The sequence below is a fragment of the Platalea leucorodia genome (assembly GCF_965183815.1).
Source record: "Platalea leucorodia genome assembly, contig: HAP1_HAP1_SCAFFOLD_124, whole genome shotgun sequence".
Lineage (NCBI taxonomy): Eukaryota > Metazoa > Chordata > Aves > Pelecaniformes > Threskiornithidae > Platalea > Platalea leucorodia.
Window position 1 is genome coordinate 194705 of NW_028121413.1, and position 23806 is coordinate 218510.

The 23806-nt window shown below is 45.7% G+C and overlaps 1 protein-coding gene across 1 annotated transcript; it reads right to left on the bottom strand.

The window, feature by feature from the left end:
- Positions 1-47: 47 nt before the first annotated feature.
- Positions 48-22618, bottom strand: LOC309603544 (E3 ubiquitin-protein ligase RBBP6-like; the record flags this gene model as incomplete). The annotated part of the gene is made up of 18 exons (XM_082338364.1): positions 48-1611; positions 2699-4432; positions 5131-5232; positions 5458-5823; positions 6928-6985; positions 7079-7157; positions 7238-7334; positions 9075-9340; positions 9789-9892; positions 11236-11408; positions 12322-12461; positions 13245-13341; positions 13460-13548; positions 15922-15966; positions 17416-17452; positions 18117-18155; positions 19839-19938; positions 22453-22618. The coding sequence occupies 18 exons, from the start codon at positions 22616-22618 to the stop codon at positions 48-50; spliced, it is 5256 nt and encodes a 1751-aa protein (XP_082194490.1).
- Between the last annotated feature and the right edge of the window lie 1188 nt (positions 22619-23806).

A 23806-nucleotide genomic window follows, 5' to 3' on the forward strand; every position in this document is an offset into this window, starting at 1 on the left:
TAATACAGATGACTTGGGATTTAAGTCTTTTTTCATTATCTGTCATTCTATGTAGGGACAGATTTCACTTTTTGGTCATCTTGCTCCTTGTCTTTGCTCTTCTTCCATTTGTTCTTCTTGTGCTTGTGTTTGTGGCTCTTTTCCAATTCCGTTTCATTTCCAATGTGTTTCTTCTGCTTCTTCTGTTTCTTCTGCTTCTTGTCCTTCTTCTTCTTTTTTTTCTTGTTCTTTTTCTTGCTGTCTTGCCTCTCTCCTGAGCTGGCACTGCTCCTGTGGCCTCCAGTCTGACTCTCAGAAGGGCTTTGGCTACGGCTGCGCCTAACACTGGGACTGCTTTGCCTTTGACTTCGCCTTGCTTCAGGCTGGTCACCTGCAGCAGGTGCTGCTGTATCCTCTTTCACCTTATCAACAGCCTTTTCCTTTGGGTCGTCATGAGTTTTCCCTGCCGCTTCCTCACCTTTTGCAGATACCTTACTCTCACTTTCATTGCAGTCTGGTACAAATGCAGCCTCATCAGTGTCTCGCGTTCGATCAGAAGAGAGCGGCGAGGAGCTGCTTACCTGAGGCTTAGGCTGGGCAACACTTTTATTGTTTTGTCCAGTCACGTTCTCTTTCTCATGTTTTACATCTGGCGATTCCTCTCTCCAAGGTGCCTTATTACCACCTGGCTCTTTCTCTTCATTGCTCTTTACTTCTGGTACGTGCTTCTCTTTCTCTTCTCCTGCGTTTATATCTAGAGGTTTGGGTTCCTCCAATGTGCGCTTGGAATCGTGAGCAGCTTTGTGATCAGACTGCTGCTGCTCAGGCGGAGGGCTGCAGCTGCTCCTGTTGGCGTCTCCAGTGCACTTTTCGGACAGCTCTGGTCGTTCGTCTCTCGGCTTACTCTCCTGGACTGACGTAGATTCTCTGTTTTGAGAAGGGGACTCTCTTCCCCTTGCTAATTCACTCTTTTCATCTCTACGCTTGGAACTCGAATAATCTCTGTTGCCATCACGGTCAGAATTTTTGTCTTGCTTAGGAGTAAAGTCTTTAGCAGCCGATCCATGGCCAGTATCAGGCTTCTCTGAAAATCTGCGGTCTTTGGAAGATTGGGAAATACTTTTTCCATCTCCTTGCTCGGTTGCACGTTCTGAGGGGTCGTCTTCTTGCTGAACACTGCTCTTTCTCTTCTCAGAGGTGTCTTTGTCTGACAAAGAATGATCCCGGTCTTTGGTTTTTCCTTTTTCATTTGACATCGAACTTTTTGAACTTTTTGCGTCATGCTGGGAGCTTTCATAACTCACCTCTTTTGTAGTTTTCTGTCTTTCCTTCAAAGGCTCCGTCTCTTTCTCACTCTGTTTTACAGGGTTTGGTGGCTTAGCACTCGCATTTTGTATAACATTAGCAGGTTTTCCTACGGTTGCGGGCACCTGGGTAGATTGAATGTCTTCCTCTTCAGACTCAAAGTCATCCTTCTCCCACTTTGACTGAGGGACCTGGATGATAATAAGGATGTCTTTCTCAGGGGCTGTGATATCATTATTATACTCCTCCATGGTCTTAATGACAGTTTGTTTTGTGTCTGGCTTTTCTTCAGTCTTTCTAATGGGGCTTCCTCCAGTAGAACTAGTGCTAAGAGGGAAAAAGCTGACATTAATCGTGGGTGAGATATACGCACCGCCATCTTTTGTAACAGTTTAGAAAACAGCTTGTGTTTCCATTCTAAATCTTGCGTATTTTTTCAAAAGATGTTCAATTAAGGGAACAGACGAGAGAAAGGATGAGTCCACTAGCTAAGACTACGAGCAATCAATTAATTTAGTACCTTCCTACTCTACATTTAATTAACAAAGACACGAGATTATCAGATTGGGGACTGTCTGACCTGGTAATTCCTTCATGTCCTGCTTCTACCAATGGTAGATAAATTAGCTATACATTCTTGTTTCGACATCTAAGCAAGCAATGAGGGAGAGGTATACACAACCACAGTTTTATTCCCATGTCCCAGTGTTCTTCTTCAGAAAAAATGTACGTTTTAAAAACTGTTTAGAATATCAAGACACTATCTTAAGTCTCCAGTGACGTCTTAAATGGTTTGAGTTTGCGCTGTCCTGCTTCTTTACATGCTGAAATGTACGTAATAACAGCTTCACACTAGATTCACTCTTTCAAAGAAGTTGGCACTGAGCTGGAAGCAGTGTAGCTGTGTCAACACGGCACTGTGCTCAAAGCTCAAATCAGTACAAGATATTGGCAACCAAGCTGCTATTTCTGCAAGGTATCGTTTCATCTCACCCTGACAAAAGTAGATCATTACAGCACCTTGCAATTTTTCAAAGGCAACATATTGCATGGTAGAGACATGTCTGTTATCCTTGCCTTTAGCAGTAAGCTGGATCTGAAGGAAGACCTCGAGGGGACTCCTCAGAGAGTCAACATATAATGAATAAGAAGGGGGGAAAAAAGTCCCAGAAGTAAGGGTGAAAGACGTCATCAATGAATTAACCTTATGAGCTGTCTGGGCAGTACAGACTGCTTGTTTTCTTTCACAAAATTTGATTCTGACCCAAGTACAGCTTAGCAGGAAAGATCACAGATTATTCACTCATTTAGCACAGATTTAGCTGTTCCTTTCATTAGTCACCATACAGACTTTTACATTTGTTTGCAGGGGGGAGGGAGGAAAGAAAGAATAGGAAAAGAAAAGATGAGGTACCTGGTGCAATGTACCAGAGTTGCACTAGATCCATCAGCTGCCGTTCCTTTGCTTCTTACTTTTCCCTTTGCTTTTTCTTGCTTAACTTTGCTGCTGTTCGGCTCAGCTTTCTCACCAGGTTCTTCTGCAGGTAGCACATTTTCTCCACTCACAACCTTTTTGCCAGTTTCTTGGTTCAGTTTAATCTTTTTGGCGGGGTTGTTAAGAAAAGCAGGTTTATCCTCTTCTGGAGTTTGCTCTCCTTTTTCACCATCAGGCTCAGTCTTCCCCTTTGGTGGTCTTTTCGAGTCAGCAGCTTCTGCTTTAGAGGCCTTTAGGGAAGTCGCTTCATGTTCTTCAGCAACCTTTTCATCTACTTTTCGTTTTCTTTGTTCAGGTTTTGCATCAGAGGGGTTGCTTTTTTCAGCAGGTGTTTTTGACTTGCCCTCTTTGTTGGAGGGCTTCTCCGACTTGGTTTCTTTTCGATGGTCTTTCTTTGCCGTTTCCTCGTTGGCTGCTCTGGTTTCTGGGTGATCTTTTGTAACTTTGGGGTGAGCTTTCCGTGGGGAACCAAGAGCCTTCTCAGCCTTTTGAGAGGAAGAGGTTTTAACACTGTCTGTCTTTGGCAACTCCTCCTTCACTTTTTTCACAGCAGGTTCCATTCGAGGAGATTCTTCACGATCGGTGTCCACCTCCTCTTGGGAAGCTTTAGCTGATTTTATTATGCTGTCGTTCTTAGGCAGAACAGCCACTTCTGCTTTCCGCTTGGTCTTGTCAATTTTTGCTTTTGGCTTCTCCTTCTCTTTTTTCGCCTTTGCAGATACCGGTTTGAAAGCAAGAGAATCTGCTTCCATAGGCTCATCTCTCACAGGGGTGGCATCATCTCTTCTTGGGAGCATGAACAGAGAGTCCATTTTAACATCTGCGGCTGGAACTGGCTCTTTGGCTTTCCTCGCACCGTCTAACAGCTCAGCTTTGGGAAAGCCTTCATTCTCATCCCCTTTTCTTCTCTTCTGGGGGTTTTTATCTTTATTTCCTTTGCCATCTCCCAGTGGATCTTCCCCCTCCTTCTCTTTGCATTTTGTAGCATCTCGGATGTCACGGTGCTCTCTTCCAGAAGGTTTTTCAGGGTAATTTCCAGCTGTATTGCGATTTCTGTGGCTCTGCCCACCAGGATAATCCTCCCTACGTCCCCAAGCCTGTGGCAAATTCTCTCGTCTGGTCCCAGGCGGACCAAACCTATCTGGAGAAAAGTTGCCCCTGTTTACTGGAGGTGGAGGTTGAGGGCCAACAGCAAAGCTCTTGTGAAACTTTTCATACCATTCTCTAGAGTTCCTTTCCCATTCTCTGTATCTTTCCTTTTCAAATGGATCTCTCAAGTCAACAGATCTGCCATAGCAAGCTTTCATATCATGTGGAGGAACTTCTCTGTATCTGTTAAAATACTCCCTTCCTCCTTCCCCTCGAGGTACGGTCCGTGTAGTGGGAGAGTGGCCTCTAAACACTGGAGACCTTGATCGTGAACGGTATCTTCTTAGCCTTGAATGGTGATAACCCCGTGACCTTGACCTAGAACGATATTTATGACTCTTCCCTTTGCCTCTTCTTGAATACCGTGGGGATCGTGAGCAGGAACGAGAATGGGAACGACTAAAGGATCGAGAGTAGGAGCGAGAGCGGGAAGAACCTGATCTTGACTTGGAGTAGGTGTATGAACTTCTCGAGTAAGATGAAGCACTATAGGGAGACTTGGACCTTAAAAAAAACACAAAACACAAAAAAAGTGAAGTTAACTCAAAACAGTCGCTCTCCCCAGTTTTTTTCCTCCCAAATTTGGTTTGGGTTTCTTTTCCTCTCCACAGGCTAATGCCGAAGCTTCTTTCAGCTGCTGACATACTGCTACTGCAAACTGAAGGACTTGATCGTATGTAAAAGTTTCTGCTTACGAGACAGAACAGCTGCTGCATTGTTAGTGTACCAACATACAGGAAGGGGAAGCCTATTTCCACCCACTTCTATGACATTAACTACCACAGCTATTGATTGATCTAAGGCGGGGTATACTGGCCTCTACTGGTACATGAACGCACACATTTTTCACTACTCAACAACTACCTGCAGTGCAAATCATTTTTGTTGCAGTAAGATGCAAAAAGTGCAAGTCTTAATGGCTAGAGTGCAGTATCAAACACCAAGAAAACACGATTTAGCCTGAAGACGGCAAAGCTCCATTTTAAAATGCCAGCTTAGTCTCTTCATCTTCACTACTGGTTTGGCAATTTGTACAGGATGCAAAAGACTTGTACTGCAATCTTACACCCAGGACTATTTACTCCTGTCGCTGCTGATCCCTTGACTCATCCAATCCATCTGACGATGGAGAGGTGGAGGCGAACTCCTCCTGATTCTTCTAGACAACCCGCTTCTCCATTACGGACGTGTAAAGCAGTTACCTGGAAAACAAACGCCTACGCTCCTTTTGAATCTTTTTATATTCCATCAGTTCTTTACCAAAATCCTTTGTAAGCTCATCACATTTGGACTTTTTCTTCTCCCTGTTAAAAGAAGTTTGACCTTTCTTACAAGGATAGTTTGACCTTTCTTACAAAAAGACATCAAGAAAGAAACCCTGGCCGATAGGAGAAAATGTCTACTGCATGCAAATGCAAAAGGTGAACATCCTAGTTAAGCAAAGCCAGTTTAGAATGCCTAGAAGTTTCAGGGAAAGCTTTAGAATGACATTTGTCTGGGTTTACTTTTGCATGGAGCCAAATACTTACTCCTCTTTAGGTCTCTGTTGTTCTCTGTAAAACTCCTCCCTAGGTAAAGGAGGTGCTTGTGTCGTTGGGATGGTATTTGAAGGAGCCGTTGGTCCTGCTGCTGGTACCCAAGCTGGCGACCTGTTGGCAGGAGCGGGGGGATATCCTGGAGGGGGGGCAGTGCACCCAGCAGCTGGAGGCTGACCAGGGGGAAACTGAGGAGGCAACTGGGGCGGTGGTACCCGCGGCGGGAGAGGAAGGGCATGGGGTGGTGGAGGATGCAAGGGAGGTGGAGGCACAGGCACAAAGATGGCGATTGATGGTGGCAGTGCTGGGGCCTGAGTCCTTTGGGTACGTTCACTAGGCGGGCGTCCTCGATTTGAACTTCTAAAGAAACCCAAAAACATGTGTCACTGTTTGTTACACTCTGCCCCCATTTTAAAGAGGAAGGCGAAGGAAGCGGGAGCACGGTGGCGAGCACTTCTTGTTCTCAACTTAAGCATTTCTCTCCCTGCTGTCTGTTCATTTGAGACTGCCCTCATTTCTTGATCCTCAGACTCGCCTTCCACATCCCCAGCCCCAGCGGTTCCCTCAGTCTTCTCTCCTTATACTCAGCTTTGCGCCTGTGGATGGAGGCTGCCCGTGCTTAAAAGAGACTCCCATCTCCCCTGTGCCAAGTGCCCACCGCTCCTCTGCCACTCCTTGATATGGTCAATACTTCACACTTCTGATCTTCAAAGCACTGCACAAATATTAACTCATCTTCTCTCAAACTTCTTTTAACTTCTTCCACATAAGCCTCCTATGTTGTTGCCTCATGAGGGTGTGTTTGGCCTGCTTTTGTCCCCAAATTGTTATTTTCTCGCTTACTGAATTTGAGATTTTAGACAATCTGTGGGATGGATCCTGGGGTTTGTTTTTATTTATCTTTAGCATAGTATGAACACAATGCCCCCTTACAATCTATCTATAACAAATATGTACCAAAAGGAAGGACTAACTTGACACTGCAATAATAGAGAAAACAGACTCCTCTCTCTCTCTCCAACTGAGAGAAAGCAGCTTGGCTATTTGAGAGGACTGAATTGAAGACATTCAAAATTTTTATAAAATAACACAACACAGCGTTGACTATCCAATGCTTTGCTCACTCAGTATCAACTAAGTTGGTAAAAAAGAACGTTGGAGGCTGATTTCTATGGGGAAATCAATTTCTCCAGCCCTATTCAGCCAGTGATCAGAAGGGTGGCTTTCCACCTCACCCTTTAATGATATTTCAATTTTATATGTAATTATGGTTTCCAGCCAATTCAAATGAAGCCATTTAAAAACGAATTACCACTTGTATTCTCCACAACTATCTGTGCACACTTATTTCATTCTAAATCAGCTTTAAGCTACTAAATTATTATTTGCTGTATAAGCTACGTGTTATGGTCTCGTTTAACGGGTTACAAGTAGGAATATATTGAATTTCTGTAGCATACTTACAGCTCCCAGCCTGGTCTGCCAGCTGCTGAGCGAACTGCGCTGGCTCTCCTGGGATGACCTTTTGGCGTGGAGAGAGGAAAAAGAAAAAAATCCCATTCAGTTGATCTGAAGATAAGTTTTGAAAAGAACTTCTCAAGTTATAGTTGCTTACCAGTTGTGTGTATTGAGTGTCCTTGGGGGCCCAGAAGACTTGGTAACGCTGGTTGTCTTACTACAGGAACCCGACAGCCCTTGTGAATAAACGCAAACAGTTGGAAAAGAAGCTCTGCTAAAATACAAGCAGCACTGCATATGTTGAAATAAAATTTACCTTCTCTTCCACCAAACTGCCGATTGACTGAAAGGAAGATTTAGAAAGCCCAGCAGCACTCACCAGCGCAGCAGGAGGTAGAACAGTACCGGCATCACTACAAAAAAACCCAAATTTTTATTATTCAAACAGTGTTTTGAAGTGCTACTTGAAATACAAAGTCCCAAGTGAGAAAAGGCTGACTATAGTAAATGGGGAAAAAAATGAAAAAATAATCTTCTCCAGATGTACAAATGGGAAGTTGGCCGATTCCAAATGAAGCACTGACGAGAAGTCTGTTTGGACTAGTGGCATTTAAGGAGAAATAGAACAGAATAGACTAGACTATTTCAGTTGGAAGGGACCCACAACGATCATCTGCTCTGACCGCCTGACCAATTCAGGGCTGACCAAGTTAAAGCATGGGATTAAGGGCATTGTCCAAATCCCTCTCCAACACTGACAGGCTTGGGGCATCGACCACCTCTCCAGGAAGCCCGTTCCAGGGTTTGAACAACCTCTCGGTAAAGAAATGCTTCCTCATGTCCAGTCTAAGCCTCCCCTGGCACAGCTTGGAACCATTCCCACGTGTCCTATCACTGCATCCCACCGAGAAGAGATCAGCACCTCCCTCTCCACGTCCCCTCCGCAGGAAGCTGCAGAGAGCAATGAGGTGGCCCCTCCGCCTCCTCTTCTCCAAACTGGACAAAGGCAGAGTCCTCAGCCGCTCCTCAGAGGACATTCCTCCCAGCCCTTTCACCAGCTCTGTTGCCCTCCTCTCGACGCACTCAAGGACCTTCACCTCCTTCTTCAGTTGTGGGGCCCAGAACTGCACACCGTGTTCAAGGGGAGGCCGCAGCAACGCTGAATACAGCAGGATAATGACCTCTTTTCACTGGCTGCTTCCCCTGCCTTTGATGCATCCCAGGATGCAGTTTGCCCTCTTGGCTGCCAGGGCTCACCGGAAAAATATTTTAGTAAGCTGGCTGCACATAAAAGGATTGGAGTACGTATAGCCCAGACACTGACTCTCAGTTGTGGAAGATGCAAGAACTGAAATTCTCTTGGGAAACGTTTATGTGCTGGCTCAGTGGCTGCCTTAGAGGTTCTTTTGACTTGTGACCTTTGTAGTCAACGGTACAGCTGCGCCTGACAGTCTTCTGGACAGAGTGGCTCTTTGCATTCCAGGCATAAAAGTGAAAGGACAGAAGCCCTCAACAACAGTACAGATTTTCCATGTATTTTCCTACCGCTTCACTGGGTTGCCTACTAGGACTTTGTTGGTAAATGTTTGTAAAGACTTCAAATTTACAGTGTTTCAATGTTTATTATCCAAATCTGCGTGCGGTGCTGACTACACGGCATTACTGAGAATGACTCTGACTTATAATACTGATGATAGAAATACTGAAGAAAAAAGTGATGTGAAACACCTGGTCAGTTTTACCTCTCATTGGGCTTTTTCGCTTTTCAGGAAACGATTATTTCCTCAGTACTAAAGAGAAATGAATGCACTCCAGAAGCTCTGACATAACCAAATGCTTACTTTAGGAATTGCTAGCCGCTTAAACTCAAAGGGCTCCTGGGGGAAAAAAGTTCCTCTTTCAGGGTCAACGCGTACTGAATGACTTGTAAGAGAAGCAAACCAAAATACTTTGGAGAAAATTCTTGCATGAGGCACGCTTCCAAATTATTCAAGTGTCCTCATTCAAAGTAAAACCCAAACCCAGAACGGCCACAGTTCTCTGGAACTGTCACTAATGCTATAGAAATCGCTAGCTGAGAAGCTCAAGAGAAACAATCTAACTTCAGCACCTTGGTGCCTTTTATATTCGTGTTGATCTACAGATTTCCTTACCGAAAAGGTCCACCTGGCTTTTCAGCAGGGGCCAACGATGACAGAGCAGCAACAGAAGGAGAAGCCAGAGAAGCCAGTGGACTCATGAGCGGATCCCGCTGGCTGGAAATTGTTGGCCAGAGCAGAGGCTGCAGGTTGCGGGCTGTTGTTTGCCTCAGGAGTGGTGGTGGAGGCGGTGGCGGTGGCGGCTGCTGCTGCTGTTGCTGCTGAACCTGCTTATGGAGCCCTTTTGCGTAGCCAGTCCCATTTCTGAAGTTGTTCACAGCCTAGAGGCAGGAAAGCATTTACAAAAAGTTAATACGAAACTTCAGCAGACAGACGAAGAAAAGCCTGCACGGAGTAAAACTCCTTGTGTATTCCTGTAAATGCTATCAGTCCTAAAATGAATCAACATACAGATGTATGGATACATCACACTGAACACTGATATTCATGACTTGCAACTCAGAGCAGCCGTATTTAAAGTACTCCAGCGTTGGCACTGAATTTGAAAGTGAGACAAGCCTGTTAAACAAAAGGGTGACCTGAATTTGCCAGATTGTCTCTAAAGAGTTGTAAGCTTCTGTAACAACAGATAACGTATTTGAAAAGTAAATTGAGCCTTACTCCATTTAGCCTTGCTTAAGGAGAGGTAAATGAATATCTTCTTCCCTTTCAGCTTTTGGAAAATAGACTTTTCCTTGCCAACAGTTTACGTGAAAGTCATCGTGTTACCTGGCGTAGGGACTTGTTGGCGACTAAAGCGTCAGGAGAAACGTCTGTTTGATGGCATGTTGGGCATCTGTGTTCCTCAGAGTCCAGTAACGCTGTTCTAATACCTGTGAATCATCAGAATCATCAAAACAGCTTTTAGCCAAACTAAGGAGTATTTTTGGGCTCTAATCAATTCTAAACACAAGTGTGTGGTTAATGGGTGAATATGGTCTTGAATTGAGAGCATGGAGCGATCAATGTTCAACAGTGTAAAAAATTTCCAGTCTGCAGCAAATAACTATACGGTTTGATACTGCACTCATGCAACACCTGAAGATGTACAGGAGGCTGTGCCTTGATGTTCCGACTGATCTTCTTTCCGCTGGCTAGTACAGTGAGAAGTCACTAACCTCAAGGTTAATGAAGAAAACACATTTCAACACATTAGGAGGTTTGAGTTCTGAAGGTTTTAACCAACCCTCCGGTGGAGAAGGCGGCGGATTAAATGCCTGACTATCCGTTTGTTGCAGACCACACCAAATCACCAGAGCTGGCTATATAATTTTGTATGAGAGAAAGGGCTGTGGACAAATAAATGCAGTCACTATCTAATTCTGGAATCTCCTGCACAATTACGCACTCTTCTCATACTCGTCCTTCCGTATTGTGCTGGTCTGGGCGGGGACAGAGTTAATTTTCTTCATAGTAGCTAGTGGGGGGCTATGGTTTGGATTTGTGCTGGAAACAGGGTTGGTAACACGGGGATGGTTTCCTTAGGGCTGAGCGGTGCTTCCACAGAGTCAAGGCCTTTTCTGCTTCTCACACCGCCCCACCAGCAAGGAGGCCGGGGGGGCAGAAGAAGTGTGAAGGAGACACAGCCGGGACAGCTGACCCCAGCTGAGCCAAGGGCTATCCCACACCGTATGGCGTCATGCGCAGCATATAGAGCTGGGGGAAGAAGAAGGAAGGGGGGGATGTTGGGAGTGATGGCGTTTGTCTTCCCAGGTAACGGTTACGCGTGATGGAGCCCTGCTGTCCTGGGGATGGCTGAACACCTCCCTGCCCATGGGAAGGAGGGAATGAATTCCTTGTGTTGCTTTGCTTGTGCGCGCGGCTTTTGCTTCACCTGTTAAACTGTCTTTATCTCAACCCACCAGCTTTCTCGCTTTTACCCTTCCGATTCTCTCCCCATCCCACTGCGGGGGAGCGAGCGAGCGGCTGGGTGGTGCTTAGTTGCCGGCTGGAGTTAAACCACGACACGCGTGTAAAGAGATTTAATGAGATACATAAAAAGGGGAAAAAGCTTTCTGCCTTTTTTTTTCCTTTCTACAAGGAGAGTCCTTTCCTAGTCAGGCCATACTTCAGTCTTAAATCGAACTGGTGACAAAGTAATGCCGTTATCTCCTATGTCTGCTTTCAGAAGATCAGTTTGATGTTGGGGATTAACAAACCTGGGAGTAACACTTACATTCGTCACAGTAACTGTTTCTACAGCAGGGAATAACCACGGCATCAGTCATTGTATCTTTACAAAGGAGACACAGCAGCTCCTCTGGAACGGGATCATGGGAGGAGGAGGGGGAGGACGGCTCCTCGGGTAAAAAGGGTGGCTTTTCCTTCTTGCCTCTGGCATAAGCTTCCCTGGAGGCGGGGGGGGGAAGGAAAAAGAAAAAAGTGAAAGACGAGGAAAGGAAAACTTTTCCAAGCGTAGGATTTTATCAAAGGAAGACAAGAGATGGAATTCTCCTCGCTCCACACTAGCCTTCGAAGACGTAGGCATCTCGTTTAAACTGCTTTTCTATAGCCACAAGACCAGAAGAGGGAGGGGGGAACAATTTTCCTTCTGCAGAACTCTCCCATTCATTGGATCAACTAAGAAATTGGCTCCGACTACAACAATAATGTTTTGACAGCTAGAAATCGGGTGCAAGGAATCCCACCTCTCCTTTGCCAGGGGGTAAAGGTAAATTGCAGGCTCAGGATGAAGTGAGTCTCCGAGTAATTCCATTTTATAAATAAGGGCAGTCTATGTTCCAGCTTCTACAAAAGGAGATCCACGACAGAAAAGCAGAAGTGCTACCAAGTGCATTTCGTAACAGCCCCTCTTGTCAGCCCACGGCTGGATTTTCTGAGTTCAGAGCAACAGGGAAACTTCAGCCTGTTTCACACGTGAGCTTGGATAAAAGTCAGAGGGGGAGGAAATCTCAGTCCAACGGCGATGGGTTACATTTTGCAAGAAGCCTTTGAAACATAAACCAGCAGCAAAACGAGCTTTCAGAGAGAACAACTCCCACTGTCAACACTACTGAAATATTTTGCAGAAATACAGATTCTTAGCACAGCACTAGTTTAACCAGCTTCCAGGGCCATGAGCAGTAGGGCCACCCTATTTTAATCTTAGAAAGTATCACAGATTTTAAGGTTCAGATACAACGACAATGCTTCCTCCCCTGCAATTACAGAGGCTGGCCGATTTGGTCGCCTGGCCACTCAGACATTTACGCACAGTTTCTCTCATTCGCTTTTGGGTCGGTCCAATGAATTCCCTACTTACGCATTAATAGCTGGTATGGCATACTTCCCAGTGCTGGTTAGCATAGCACCCTTTGTATTGGGATCTTTCACCTCTATCAGGAAACTCCGTGGAATTCCCGTGCTCCTTTTAATTCTGGGAACAGACTCAACATTTTTGCCCTGTTAAGAGAAGAAAGGCAAACATAGCTCATCTTAAGACCCACACTTAAAATGACATGTCCATGATTATTCTAAGCAGAAAAAGCCTTTAATCCTCTCCTTTTCCTTAACAGAAGGGTTGCTTAACTAAAATACTTATTTTCCTAAATGAATATAGCCAGGGTGTTCCAAGGCTTGAGCAGTGTTTTGAACGCCGTCGACACTCTTGGGCTTAACTTCAGGTTCCTTAAGGGTGAAATATCCCTTAGCCTGCCCTCCGCTCAGAAGAGACACCAACCCGCTCCTCCTCCAAAGCGCAATTCCCAGGGCGAGCTCAGTTCAGTGCTCTGAACCAGGCACTGAGGAACTGTATATGAAGGTTCAGTTCATACCTCACGCATATACAACGGTAAATGGCATGCATACTCACCCAGAGGCTTGTGTCATTAAAACAGGCAAATATTCAGCGGGTGGGGTCAACAGAAAGGAGCTTGGGTTTATACGAAATACTAAAAACTGTGAACTGTTGTTAAAAAGAGTTAAAACCAGAAACATTTCCAATGATATTGGAATATCTAAAAATATGCATGAAAGTTCACAGAGAACGATCTATGGACATATTGAATGTCTATGACCTGGAAAAAATAAAAGTTTACATTTACAACTCCAGCTTTCCCTTGAATTTTGAAGGGCTTCACCCCCAGAGAAACAATTCCGAAGATGAGCAGTCATGTAGCTGTTAGGTAACTGCCAAGGTAATAAAATGAACCCCCAAGTAACACCAGAAGTCCCCCTCAACCTTACCCCATTTGTTGGGCAGTTCTTTATATAGTGGCCAGGTTGTCCGCAACGGAAGCAGGTATATGATGGTGGAAGCAGACCCAAGGGTTTCTTCGTGTAACTAAAAGGTTTTGGGGAAAAAAAGAAAAAGCTATGCGTGCGTCTCTCTTGTTAAAACAAACATCTCTACGATTTTTCCATCATCTTCAAAGAACAGATTGGACGTTATCAACACTTACTTGATTGGATGATACTCATGGCAGGACTGTGTCATCATAGCCTTGATTTTATCTTCTTCAGAGGCATTGGCCTCAGCCAGATTGGCAGTCTGTTCAACAGGCAATTATTTGACACACACATTAGAAACACATTTCAGCCCACACGGCCAAAGACACCACCACTCCCCCGATCCTGCAAAGAGCAGCACAACGCGGGCTGAGGCTGCATGAAAACAGCCGCTGACAGAAAACAGAGCCGTGCTGAAGATGCTCTGGGGAGTCCTTAAGGCCACGGCAGGGGGTTTATGGGCCTGGGAACCTACTTGAAAAGAGCCTTCTTGGGCACTCCAAACCTTGGGCTCTCTTTGTACCTCACACAAAGACTCCTGTAACCAATCCAATGTGCTTCCAAGTGGACTGAAGCTCTGTGTAGGAAAAATCATACTATCCAGCACTTTTAAACGGATTTTTAAGCCCCAGACTATTTGAAGCAGAAGATAGCCACTGGACGTTTAATTGAGAAAGATGCAGGCAAGTACCATTATTTACATTTCGCAGCAGTAAAAGGACACACAAGAGTCGGGGAAGTGGGTCTTGCTGGCTGAAATTCAGCTTCAGACACAGAAGCATTAAAAGGAATCAAGCTTTTGATAATCCCTCAGCAAGACAAAAGATTCTTGTCAGTGGAAATTTGACCACGATGTGCTGTAGGCAGTCCCAGCTGCACGTTCCCCCCCGCTACCCTCTTCATATTCAGCAATTTAACTGCAGCAAGCAAAACCTGCCGGTTTTTCCAGTTGACTGTGTCCTTTTAACATACAAATCGTAATAGAAACCTTATCCAGAATTACTGAAGGTAGCTGATTTTTTTTTAAGTCGTGTTTGTTCCAATGTTTTTATTACACACCAGCCCAGATACAAGCAGGGCCTGAGGGAGTGACTGTAAATGATCTGGACCTTCAGGCACTGATCATGCAGGTCAACCACTCCTGCTTTTGTTTTTAGATGCATTCACTCCCAAAAGCAACCAGCCAGGTTCAACATTCTCTTAAATGGTTGTTTCATATACACAGCTTTTTCTCCACAGTCACATAATGCAGATCGACATCTATGAAATCATTAATGTTTATAGAAAACTTTACAGATACTTGACTCGTTTGTTTGAACCCAAACGGTTCACAAAACACACCCAAAACCCACAAAACCTTACTAGGAACAGACCAAAATTCAAACATAGCATTTCATACATGGGAATAATAAAACAGAAACCTGCTAACACATTGCCTCCATGCTAAGCCAGTCTGCACTGAAGAGGTCAGAGCAAGTAACAGTTTTGAGCTGCTTTATGCTATGTTCCTGTATTTTTCTGAAATACTTAAATTTTCTCAAAAGCTTCAATGTGTGCCCTACTTGGACAGGTTTTCACATTTCAGAGTAAAACTTCACAGGAGTTTACAGAACCAAGGACACGTTCAGAGACAGCACCAATGGAGACCAATTTCTTTTGGTGGCTGCCTTCCAAACAAATTTATGTTTCCTTCCCCCCAGTGTACACAATTTAATTTCTGCAGGAAGAGAGGGAAGAAGTTACCCGTGGGGAGAGATTTCTCTTTCTCGGCAATGAACTCCAGCCTTTATTTTCAGAAGAAAGGACCAGCTCCTGTGCATTAAGCCCTGCCTTCTCTAATCTTTGTAACTTTGCAGACTAGGAATTCAATTGGCTAGCACTACGCCTGTCACAAAGGGCCATCACTAGTGCTTTCCCCGACAAAGTGACACCTGGCTGAGCAAAACCAGCAAGCAGCTCCATAGCAAAACAGGGCGTTACAACCGTTTCAGAAGGGCACATCTGCTAATATGCCACACATGCGCATCGGCATGTTCCTCTCGACAGTTAGGTACACTGACACAATTTACACAGTCTGCATTCAAACAAATTAGATCGTGGTGTCCACTGTAGATACGCTACAACTGATGAAATTGTGCAGCATCCACAGAATGCATCTAGAACTATAAGGACTAGAAATTCAAAAATAGCCATGCAATTGTCCGTGTTCCAGAAGCGCTTCTATTTTGGCTGTTGCAAACCCCCTTGAAATGGCCATAACTTACAGCCAATTAAATTCTTCTGTAAAAAGTGTGTTAGTTTCCAACGCAAAATTAACAAAACATAGGAAAAACGGTAAACGGCTTCCGAAGTGCTGCTGCTTTGTGTCTTGCAGATGAGTAATACTGCAACATTATGTTGAGGCTGAGAAGGTACTCCCCTTCGATCTTCCCAAACGGGCAGCTCCTCTTTACAGGATAGTACCAAAATATACACACGTTTTAAAGTTAAAATAAAAACTTTAAATTGCTAAGAATTAAATTAAAGTTGTGTTCACATTACAACAGTCATCCAGCTACAGATCACGGTATAGGACTGAAAAATATGAAGCTAACACTTTTTTTTTTTTAAGTATTTGACAAGAATATGTACATACCTTAGCAAGCTGGCCCAGAGAAATAGATGCGGAAGAGTCATCAATCTGTTCACAAAAAATGAAACACAGATTCAAGTTCTACAATCAAAACACAGCAATAGTTAACCTCTGCTGTAGCCTGAGAGCCTGCGCTATGTCCTCTGAGTGTCACTCAAAGAGGCATTTCTAACCTAGTGCAATCTGTATCTGCTCAAAACAAAGTCCAAGCCTATGACAGCTTAAGAGTGCCTATGTGGTTAATGAGAAGAAACTAAAAGAACCAAACCCGCTTGCGATCAACTCGCTGCTCCAGAATATCGCAGAGAAGGACCCCTGTCCAATGTTCACAACTGCTTAAAAGCTGAAAGGGTAAGGAAGCTGTCAATTGTCAGCTCAAAAGGACTTAAAAAAATACTTGAGTTTGTTTGAGAAGGAAGCATCACGACAGGAGACTTCTTTTCAGTGTAGTTTGTAAATTAAGCAGTTAACGTCTCGTCGTTTAGAAATGCACACGGTTTGGGTTTATGGACACAGTACAGTTGCCCGTCAAAATAAAGCACGGGCGTATATGCCCTGAAACATGAACTCTGCCCCTCCTGTCCACCAGTTTAAGAATATTCACCGTCCCCCACCAAACCCAAATAAGAACACCAATCCAAAACATCAGCCATACAAGTAACCACCACTTTGTCTAGACAAAAATCAACTGCTCAAATTATTGAAATAAAGGTGACCGAGAGCTTGGCCAAACTAAAAATTCAGCCAGGAAGGATCACAGTTGTGCCTGACGGTGCTAAAACAACGGCCATGACTCTCTGCATTTCTGCAGCCTCGAAGGACAAACACCAACTAGAGATCCTTGCTGTTACTGAAACAGTAATCGAAGTCAAAAAGGATCCACTTTCCTGCTTTGGGCGTAGTAACATTAGGGCAAGAGCGCCAATGTGGAAGTGGAGAATGATAGCTAACATAAGACAAGACAATGAAGAAATATTCAAAGTGTAAGCTTTTGTGCATGCTTTTTAAAAAAACTCTTAACTCATTTCAATTTTGCTGCTTTACTCTTCAACAACAATTGGCAAGCTTTCCAGTGCTTTATTCCCGAAAGAAACAAAAAGCACACGACAAGCTGTACAAACATACATCTTGCCAGCTCTAGGCAGCCAGATGGAGAACACGGCACCACGTTCAGCTGTGCAAACCCTGAACCTACATGATCTAAAACCGATCACGCGTCCTCTGTACAACACAAAGTCATTCAGGACATGTTCTAGCAGACTCAGTACGAAATACAACGCATTACTGGGCACAAATACCAACGTTCACATCAGAGCTGTGCAAATAATGGCATTACTCAGTTTTTACTATGCCCAATCAAAGACATTGTATTTACAACATATGCTATGTTGTACTGGAAAAGATATTAAGTTCATGTTTGGAAAACTACTACAAAACTGCGTTGTTTAGAATTAAGGGCAGTGTGTAGAAAAAAGCGTGAGATTGTGTTTTACATACTGCTCTTGATGTGCCACTCGCTGGCTCAGTTCGACTTCTTCTAGAAGAAGAAATAAAGGTGATCAGAACTTCAAATAAAGCACTTGTACCCAACGTAAAGTAGTGAAAACCGGTTATAAAACCTGAATATCAAAACATTATGTCCTGATAGTCTCGTACATGTGGAAATTTATTCATATACACAAACTGTTCTCCCTTGGTACATGCAGTGCAACTAAAAAAAAATCCCCAAATCACGTTTCTACTTTGTCACAAATTACTCTAAGGCTTACAGCTATAGAACACAGCAGTGCAAGAGCAAGCCCTCAGGTATTTTGTCTCTGCTATGGAAGTATCAAAAATACAAAGTCTGTACTACAGGTCTGTGTTCTTCCATAATCAGCCATCAAAACACGAAGGTCACTTTAGCCAATGTGGGTGCCCCCAGTGTTACAAATAGGCACCAGATACAGCACTTCAGTTTCTAAGAAAGAACAGGGACAGTCTAGACACTTTGAAGTGCAAGTGCACGTACGTTAAAAAAATCAGCCGTCGGACAAAGAAATACCAAAACCGTCAGCAGCAGAGTCTTTAGAACAGGGTTTCTTTGTGGAAGCCCAAGCCCTGTGCTCAGATATCTGCCATATTTAGCTATGAAAGTGCCAAAATATTAAATGTGTTACGTATGCTATATTGACTCAAAATAGTAATAGAAAGGTCACCTGAAAGCAGTTCCTGGGGCTTTGTGCGACTTAGGAGTCCTGCGACAAAAGAAAAAGGTCTTGATTGCCAGAATTTGCATTAAGATAATCTTGAAAATGTTACAATAGTTTAGGAAATATTTATTACATTTGAACACTCGCTGAGATTCCACACACTCATTGATCTGTCCCTGCATGCTACTCATCATGGATCAGACATGCAACCGCTGATAGCGTTAGCAAACAATTCATACGTCCTCCAAAGTGTGCCATGAGCAGAGGCAATTCAAAGGCTGCAGTGGAATTTAGGTACAAATAGAGAGGGCCATTCTTTCCTCATCCCCACATGCAGGCATTTATTTGGTCTTTGATGCTAGCAGCATCTCTCCTCTCCTTTCAGGGCAGCATTACAATACCAGGAGAGGGTGCCATCCAACCCGAAACGGAGGATGCATTGACAAGACGGCGCTAAGCATACGCGTTGAAATTAACCCCCAACACAAGGCCGTGTTTATAAGCACAACGCTGTGGCGTCCAGAATTACCAGGCAGCGCCTGAAAGCACTGTAACAACCACGGCAGTAATACGCCCAAAGTTTACATGCAGAGCCACATAAATTCAGGGGTTTTTGCTTGCAAAGGCTTCCTGGGTCCCAGGATGCTCCTGTACTGTTGGTTCAAGACACGCTGTAACTCATCAGTTTATTTACTGAGAACCAACATTAGAAAGACGTGGCAGAACCCCAAGCTAATAATAGCAACTAATTGTGGTGGAGAGGCGTATCTTTAAGTAGGCTGGCAAAGAGGACCCTCCAAACAATGCCAGTGGAGCTAATATAGAACTGGACTGCATGAATACATAAATGACAGCAATAATCCTGTAGTCGGGATTGCATTCGAAGGGCTGTCATTTTAATCAATATGCCCGGTTCTCTGTCCTCCGTAAATCTTAGGAATACAGAACTAAAACCTGGGGCACCGGTATCACCTTAGGGTAAAAACAGACTTAGAAGGATAACTAGTAACATTTGGTACCGTGCTAAACGGCTTACTGAGTTTCAAGTTTGGAAAGGATTATCCATTCCTTCATCGTACTCGCACAAAAGGCAATATACTTTAGGATATTGTTGTTTTTCTCTTGCCTGAAACGGACATTGTCTTTAGGAAACTACTAAGAATCACTTCTGAATGGAACTTCTTGTTTGCATGGTTCGCCAGCTGGCAACCCTTGGTCTGTCCTCTAGAGCTAGCGTGCAAAAGCCCCAGATTTGGGGGGTAAGAAGAGCTGCCATATCCCTCCCCCCCCCTCCCCCAAATGCAAGGAAGAGTCAAACCCTGAGAAGCAGAATCTTCGGAGATGGGAACAAATTACAAGTTTACACTACAATGCCTATCTGTCTGTACTATAAAAGCCATCAAAGCAAACACATAGAATAAGGAATCTCTCCGTGTAGAGGAAACAGGATCCACAACTTGGCTCTCAGAAGAATCAACCCCAAGAACAAACCCAATGAAACCATCTTAAAAGTTACCACCGTTGGAGGTTAAACCCCATGGCCCAGCAGGTCTGAAAAGGTAAGTCTGCTTTGGGACAGATAGATTAAAATTTACCCCATTACAACAAAAACTAACAGCAGCTTTCACAAGAATGATCCAATCGGAATGCCTCTGTAAACTACGAGCAATAAAAAAGTTAACACACTGAAACCCCCAACAAAGAATGCAATGCTTTACGGATACTTACATCACGTATGGTTTGCTGGCAGCTTTAACTCCTGCAACAGGGATTCTTCGAACGATGACCGAGGAGTTCTTAGGAATGAGGGCGTTATCATCGGTGTATTCTGCCAACAACATAAATACAGACAAAAACATTAGTCACTTCCCAAGAATGTATATTAATAGCTAATTACACAGCACTTCAGAGAACCCCCTCACAGATGTCAAAGCAAAATTTGATGTGTAACATCGCGCTTTTATCATCTCAACACACTAACAGTACAGTTCAAGAAATCTTCAGGTCTGATAATCAAACACAAGCAGCACCATCTTGTTCATTTTTTTAAAATAGTTGGAATGCCAACAGCAAAATGGTCCCAAGGGTCACTAAAGGAGGCTCTGCTAATGCATGAGGTTCTTTCCTGACCTAGCTGAAGTGGCTTTTGCTGCTGTTGGGCTCCAAACCCAGGAGGTCTTTGAAGAAAAACAAACAGCAGCAAAGTCTCACCTGCATAAACCAGATTCTGAAGCCTGACCAGCTTGCCCTGCAGCAAAACAGGCACTGCGCTAAAGCCTGGAAACTCTGCGCCATTGCTTCAGTAGCCGTTCACTAAAAACGCTTCAGCTACGCTGCTGGTGCTCAGGACGGACAGAACACAGAAGAGAGCCTGCCCTCGCTGCCTATTTCTTGGAGCTTCATCCATCAACAGCCACACTTCTCAGCTGCTCGTTACACTGAAATGGAAACGGGGCTGGCAGTTCTAGAATCTGGATCACAGAAATGTTGGGTGGGTTTTGAGCTTGCTTTCACAAGCAGGGCAGAATGGGCTCCAACGCGGTATCTCCCCTCTTCAGCTACTCATCTCGTTTGAATGAACCAAAGGAATGTGAATACTTTCCATTCACTTTTTGCAGAGCAGAGAGACTCAAAGGAAATTCCTTAGGAAGGCAGCCTCGGAAAGCCTCTCGAAAACAGCGTGTGCCTGAAGCTACCCATGCTCTGCCTTGGCTCACACCATGTCAGTCTGCTGAAGAGGAGGAAAGCCGCCTGACCTTTACACAAGGCCCCAACAAAAAACCACCTGCCTGAGACACTTGGACTGAGACAGCTTAAAATGCAAAGATCTCTCCATGAGAATGGTTTTGATATTGCACTTCCACAAGCTGGATATGACTAAATATGTTAAAGCACTCTCAGCAGCCATTCCCTGTAATCTGCCTACAGTTTTCAATATCAAAAGCCCTTACCTTCACAGACTAAATCAGGACGATGGTCTGAAACCCAAAGATGCTGCATACCCAGCCAAGCTCTGTCAGGGTGGTTTTGCTCAGTGATCACATACAAAATAGGAATATTTCACAATTTACGCTCCATTTTTCAGTGTCTTAGTCCTAGAAAGGACTACCATTGACAAAACCAGAAGCTTTTCCAGAAGGCCCATATCCTGAAACCAACCCCTAGAGCTCTTCGCAAAAGGAAAATCTAACCATTGCGCAGCCCCCTGTCAAGAAAGGCCTGCCCTGGGATGTTTCGATGGAGCAGGACCTCCGACAGTACTGAGGCCCAGACAAAGAACGGGGAGCTCATGCCAGCTGCACTTCTCGAAGCCCCAAGCTTCAAGGTTTTGAGCTGCTGAACGAAGCCGTGCAGAATATTCTTCCTGCTCCAGATCACAAACCACCGGATTTCGATTTCAGAGATACGTGATAAGCAACAGTGGCTCCACAAAAAGGCAGGGGTTTGCTACGCCTGTGCCCAACTGAGGATTGCGGGGGTTCTGCAGAAGATTGCAAGCGGCAGCACCTCTCCTAGAAAGAGACTGTATATATGAGGACAGCAACCAATGCTTTGATTCACAAATCATGCAAGCCTGCAGCGGTCAATTTGAACACGCACAACGGGTGTACGACGCAGAAAGAGGAATAAGACCTCTTTTAGTATCTTGTGACAATTCATTGACCGTTAGAGGAGAAGCATTGACATCTGCCTTCTGAAGCGACTATCCGTGCATGTATCTGGAGAGAGACAGGTACGTGCTTGTTTTCAATCCACTTGTGAAGTGCACACTGAAGAGAGCTCCAGCCATCTAATGACAGACTGCTATAAAAATGAATTCACCTTCCAAGTCAATCAGTCCACATTTAAATGGATCACCTGAGGAGTGACAATAGCTTGGTGAAGTAAAGGCTTTATTTGTGTAGGACACTTATCATGGCCCATATTGGTATTTGGTGCTTGAAGGATCCTACTGGCTCAGCCAGCAGTCAGAGAATTTGTGGAAGAGTGTTTGCATACAGCAGAGGACATTGCTGAGCTCGTTGTGGGAAGGGACCTGGGGCCAGTTGGCTTTCATACATTTACTTTTCCTTTGCCTCAATTAATTGAATGCATTTTGGTGAGGAAATTTTGTTACACGTGAAGTCAAACCACGTAGACTAAAAAGTTAATTTTTTTTTTTTTTTTTTAATCGGAAAGGACTAAAGCTAAAAAACGTGTCTAAAACACAGCCCTGAAGGTAGCTGTCAGGACAGCGACGACAAAACAACAGCTCTGTCGGGCCCCCAGCACAAGTCACAGCTACCGACTGTGGCCGAATCCCGTTATCGCGTCCCACCCCGTGCCCACCACCCCCACCCACCTTCTTGGGTCTGGGCGTTGGAGATCTGCAGGTCACAGTTGGCCGCCTTCAGCTTCTCGCGGCCCATGATCTGGCGCTTCAGGTCGCACAGGGAGATGTGGAGCCCATTGAAGGTGACTGTATCGTAGTTCAGCTTGGAAAAGAACTTATAGTGGATGCACGACATGGTCGGTGCCTGCTCCGCGACGACGTCTACCGCAGCAGACGGCGTCGCAGCCTCCGCGCCAGGACAGGGCCTGCGGCAGCTCGGGGAAGGGCCCACGGAGGGGGCCAGGCAAGCAGCACGGGCTGGGCTCAAGGCCGCTCAGAGGCCACAGCGCTCCACCACGGCCAGGCCCCCTGGCCTCAGGCAGACTCGGCTGATGGAGGCCGAGTGGTGGACTCCATCCCGGCGGTGCTGCAAGGCCCCGGCCCTCGCCCCTGCAACGCCCCTGCCCACAGCCCTCAGCGATGGAGCTGGGCTGCGGCGGCGGCTCCCGCCCGCTCCTCCTCGCAGTCCAAGCGGGCGAGTGGACGACGGGGAGAGGCCCCCACGGCCCCGGCTCAGCCTCCGCTCCCTCTCTGCACGCAGCGCACCTCGGCCCAACCGCTCACTATGGCAACTCGGGTGCCCCTGCCCCAGCGTTCCGCCGAGGGGTTTCCCGGCCAACAACCGCAGGGGCTGCCGTCAGCGTGTCACCGCGCACACATAATGGCGCACGCACAACGGCACACCGCACCCACCGCCCCGCGCCTCACGTGGCCGCTGGTGTCCCTGCTGTCCCCCCGGCCTGTCGCCGCCCGCTGTCCTGCCCCGCTTTGGGCCTGCGGTGTCCCCCTGTCACCCCCTGGGCCTTCACCACCCAGCGTCACCTCCCGCCAGCCCCTGGCCTGTGGTGCCTCTCCCAACAGCCCTGGGCCTGCGGTGTCCTGTCGCCCCCTGGGCCTGCGGTGTCCCTCCTGTCACCCCCAGGCTGTCACCACCCGCTGTCCCCTCCTGTCAGCAGCCAGCCAGGGCAAGACAGCTGGGGGGAGATGCAGCGGCCTTTGCCGGCTGGCGCTCGGCTGCCCGCGCCGCAGGGCCAGCGAAGGGAGGGGACATCTCAGGGTGTCGGAGGGTATTTGGGTGCATTTATGGGAAGTTCAGTCAAAGAAGCCCACGACCATTTCTATTTCTTGCCATCAACCAAGGTACTTCCCCACTGTGGCACGTCCACGGTTGCCTGAACTCTGGGGAGGAGGACTAAAAAGCAAAGAAGGAACCATGAGCGATAGGAGCTGCCCCAGGACAATATTTCTTGCTTTCTCAGTCCTCGCCGCTGCTGCTGCAACAGCCCTAGCGCATGACATCATGCCTTGCCTTACCAGGTCTCGT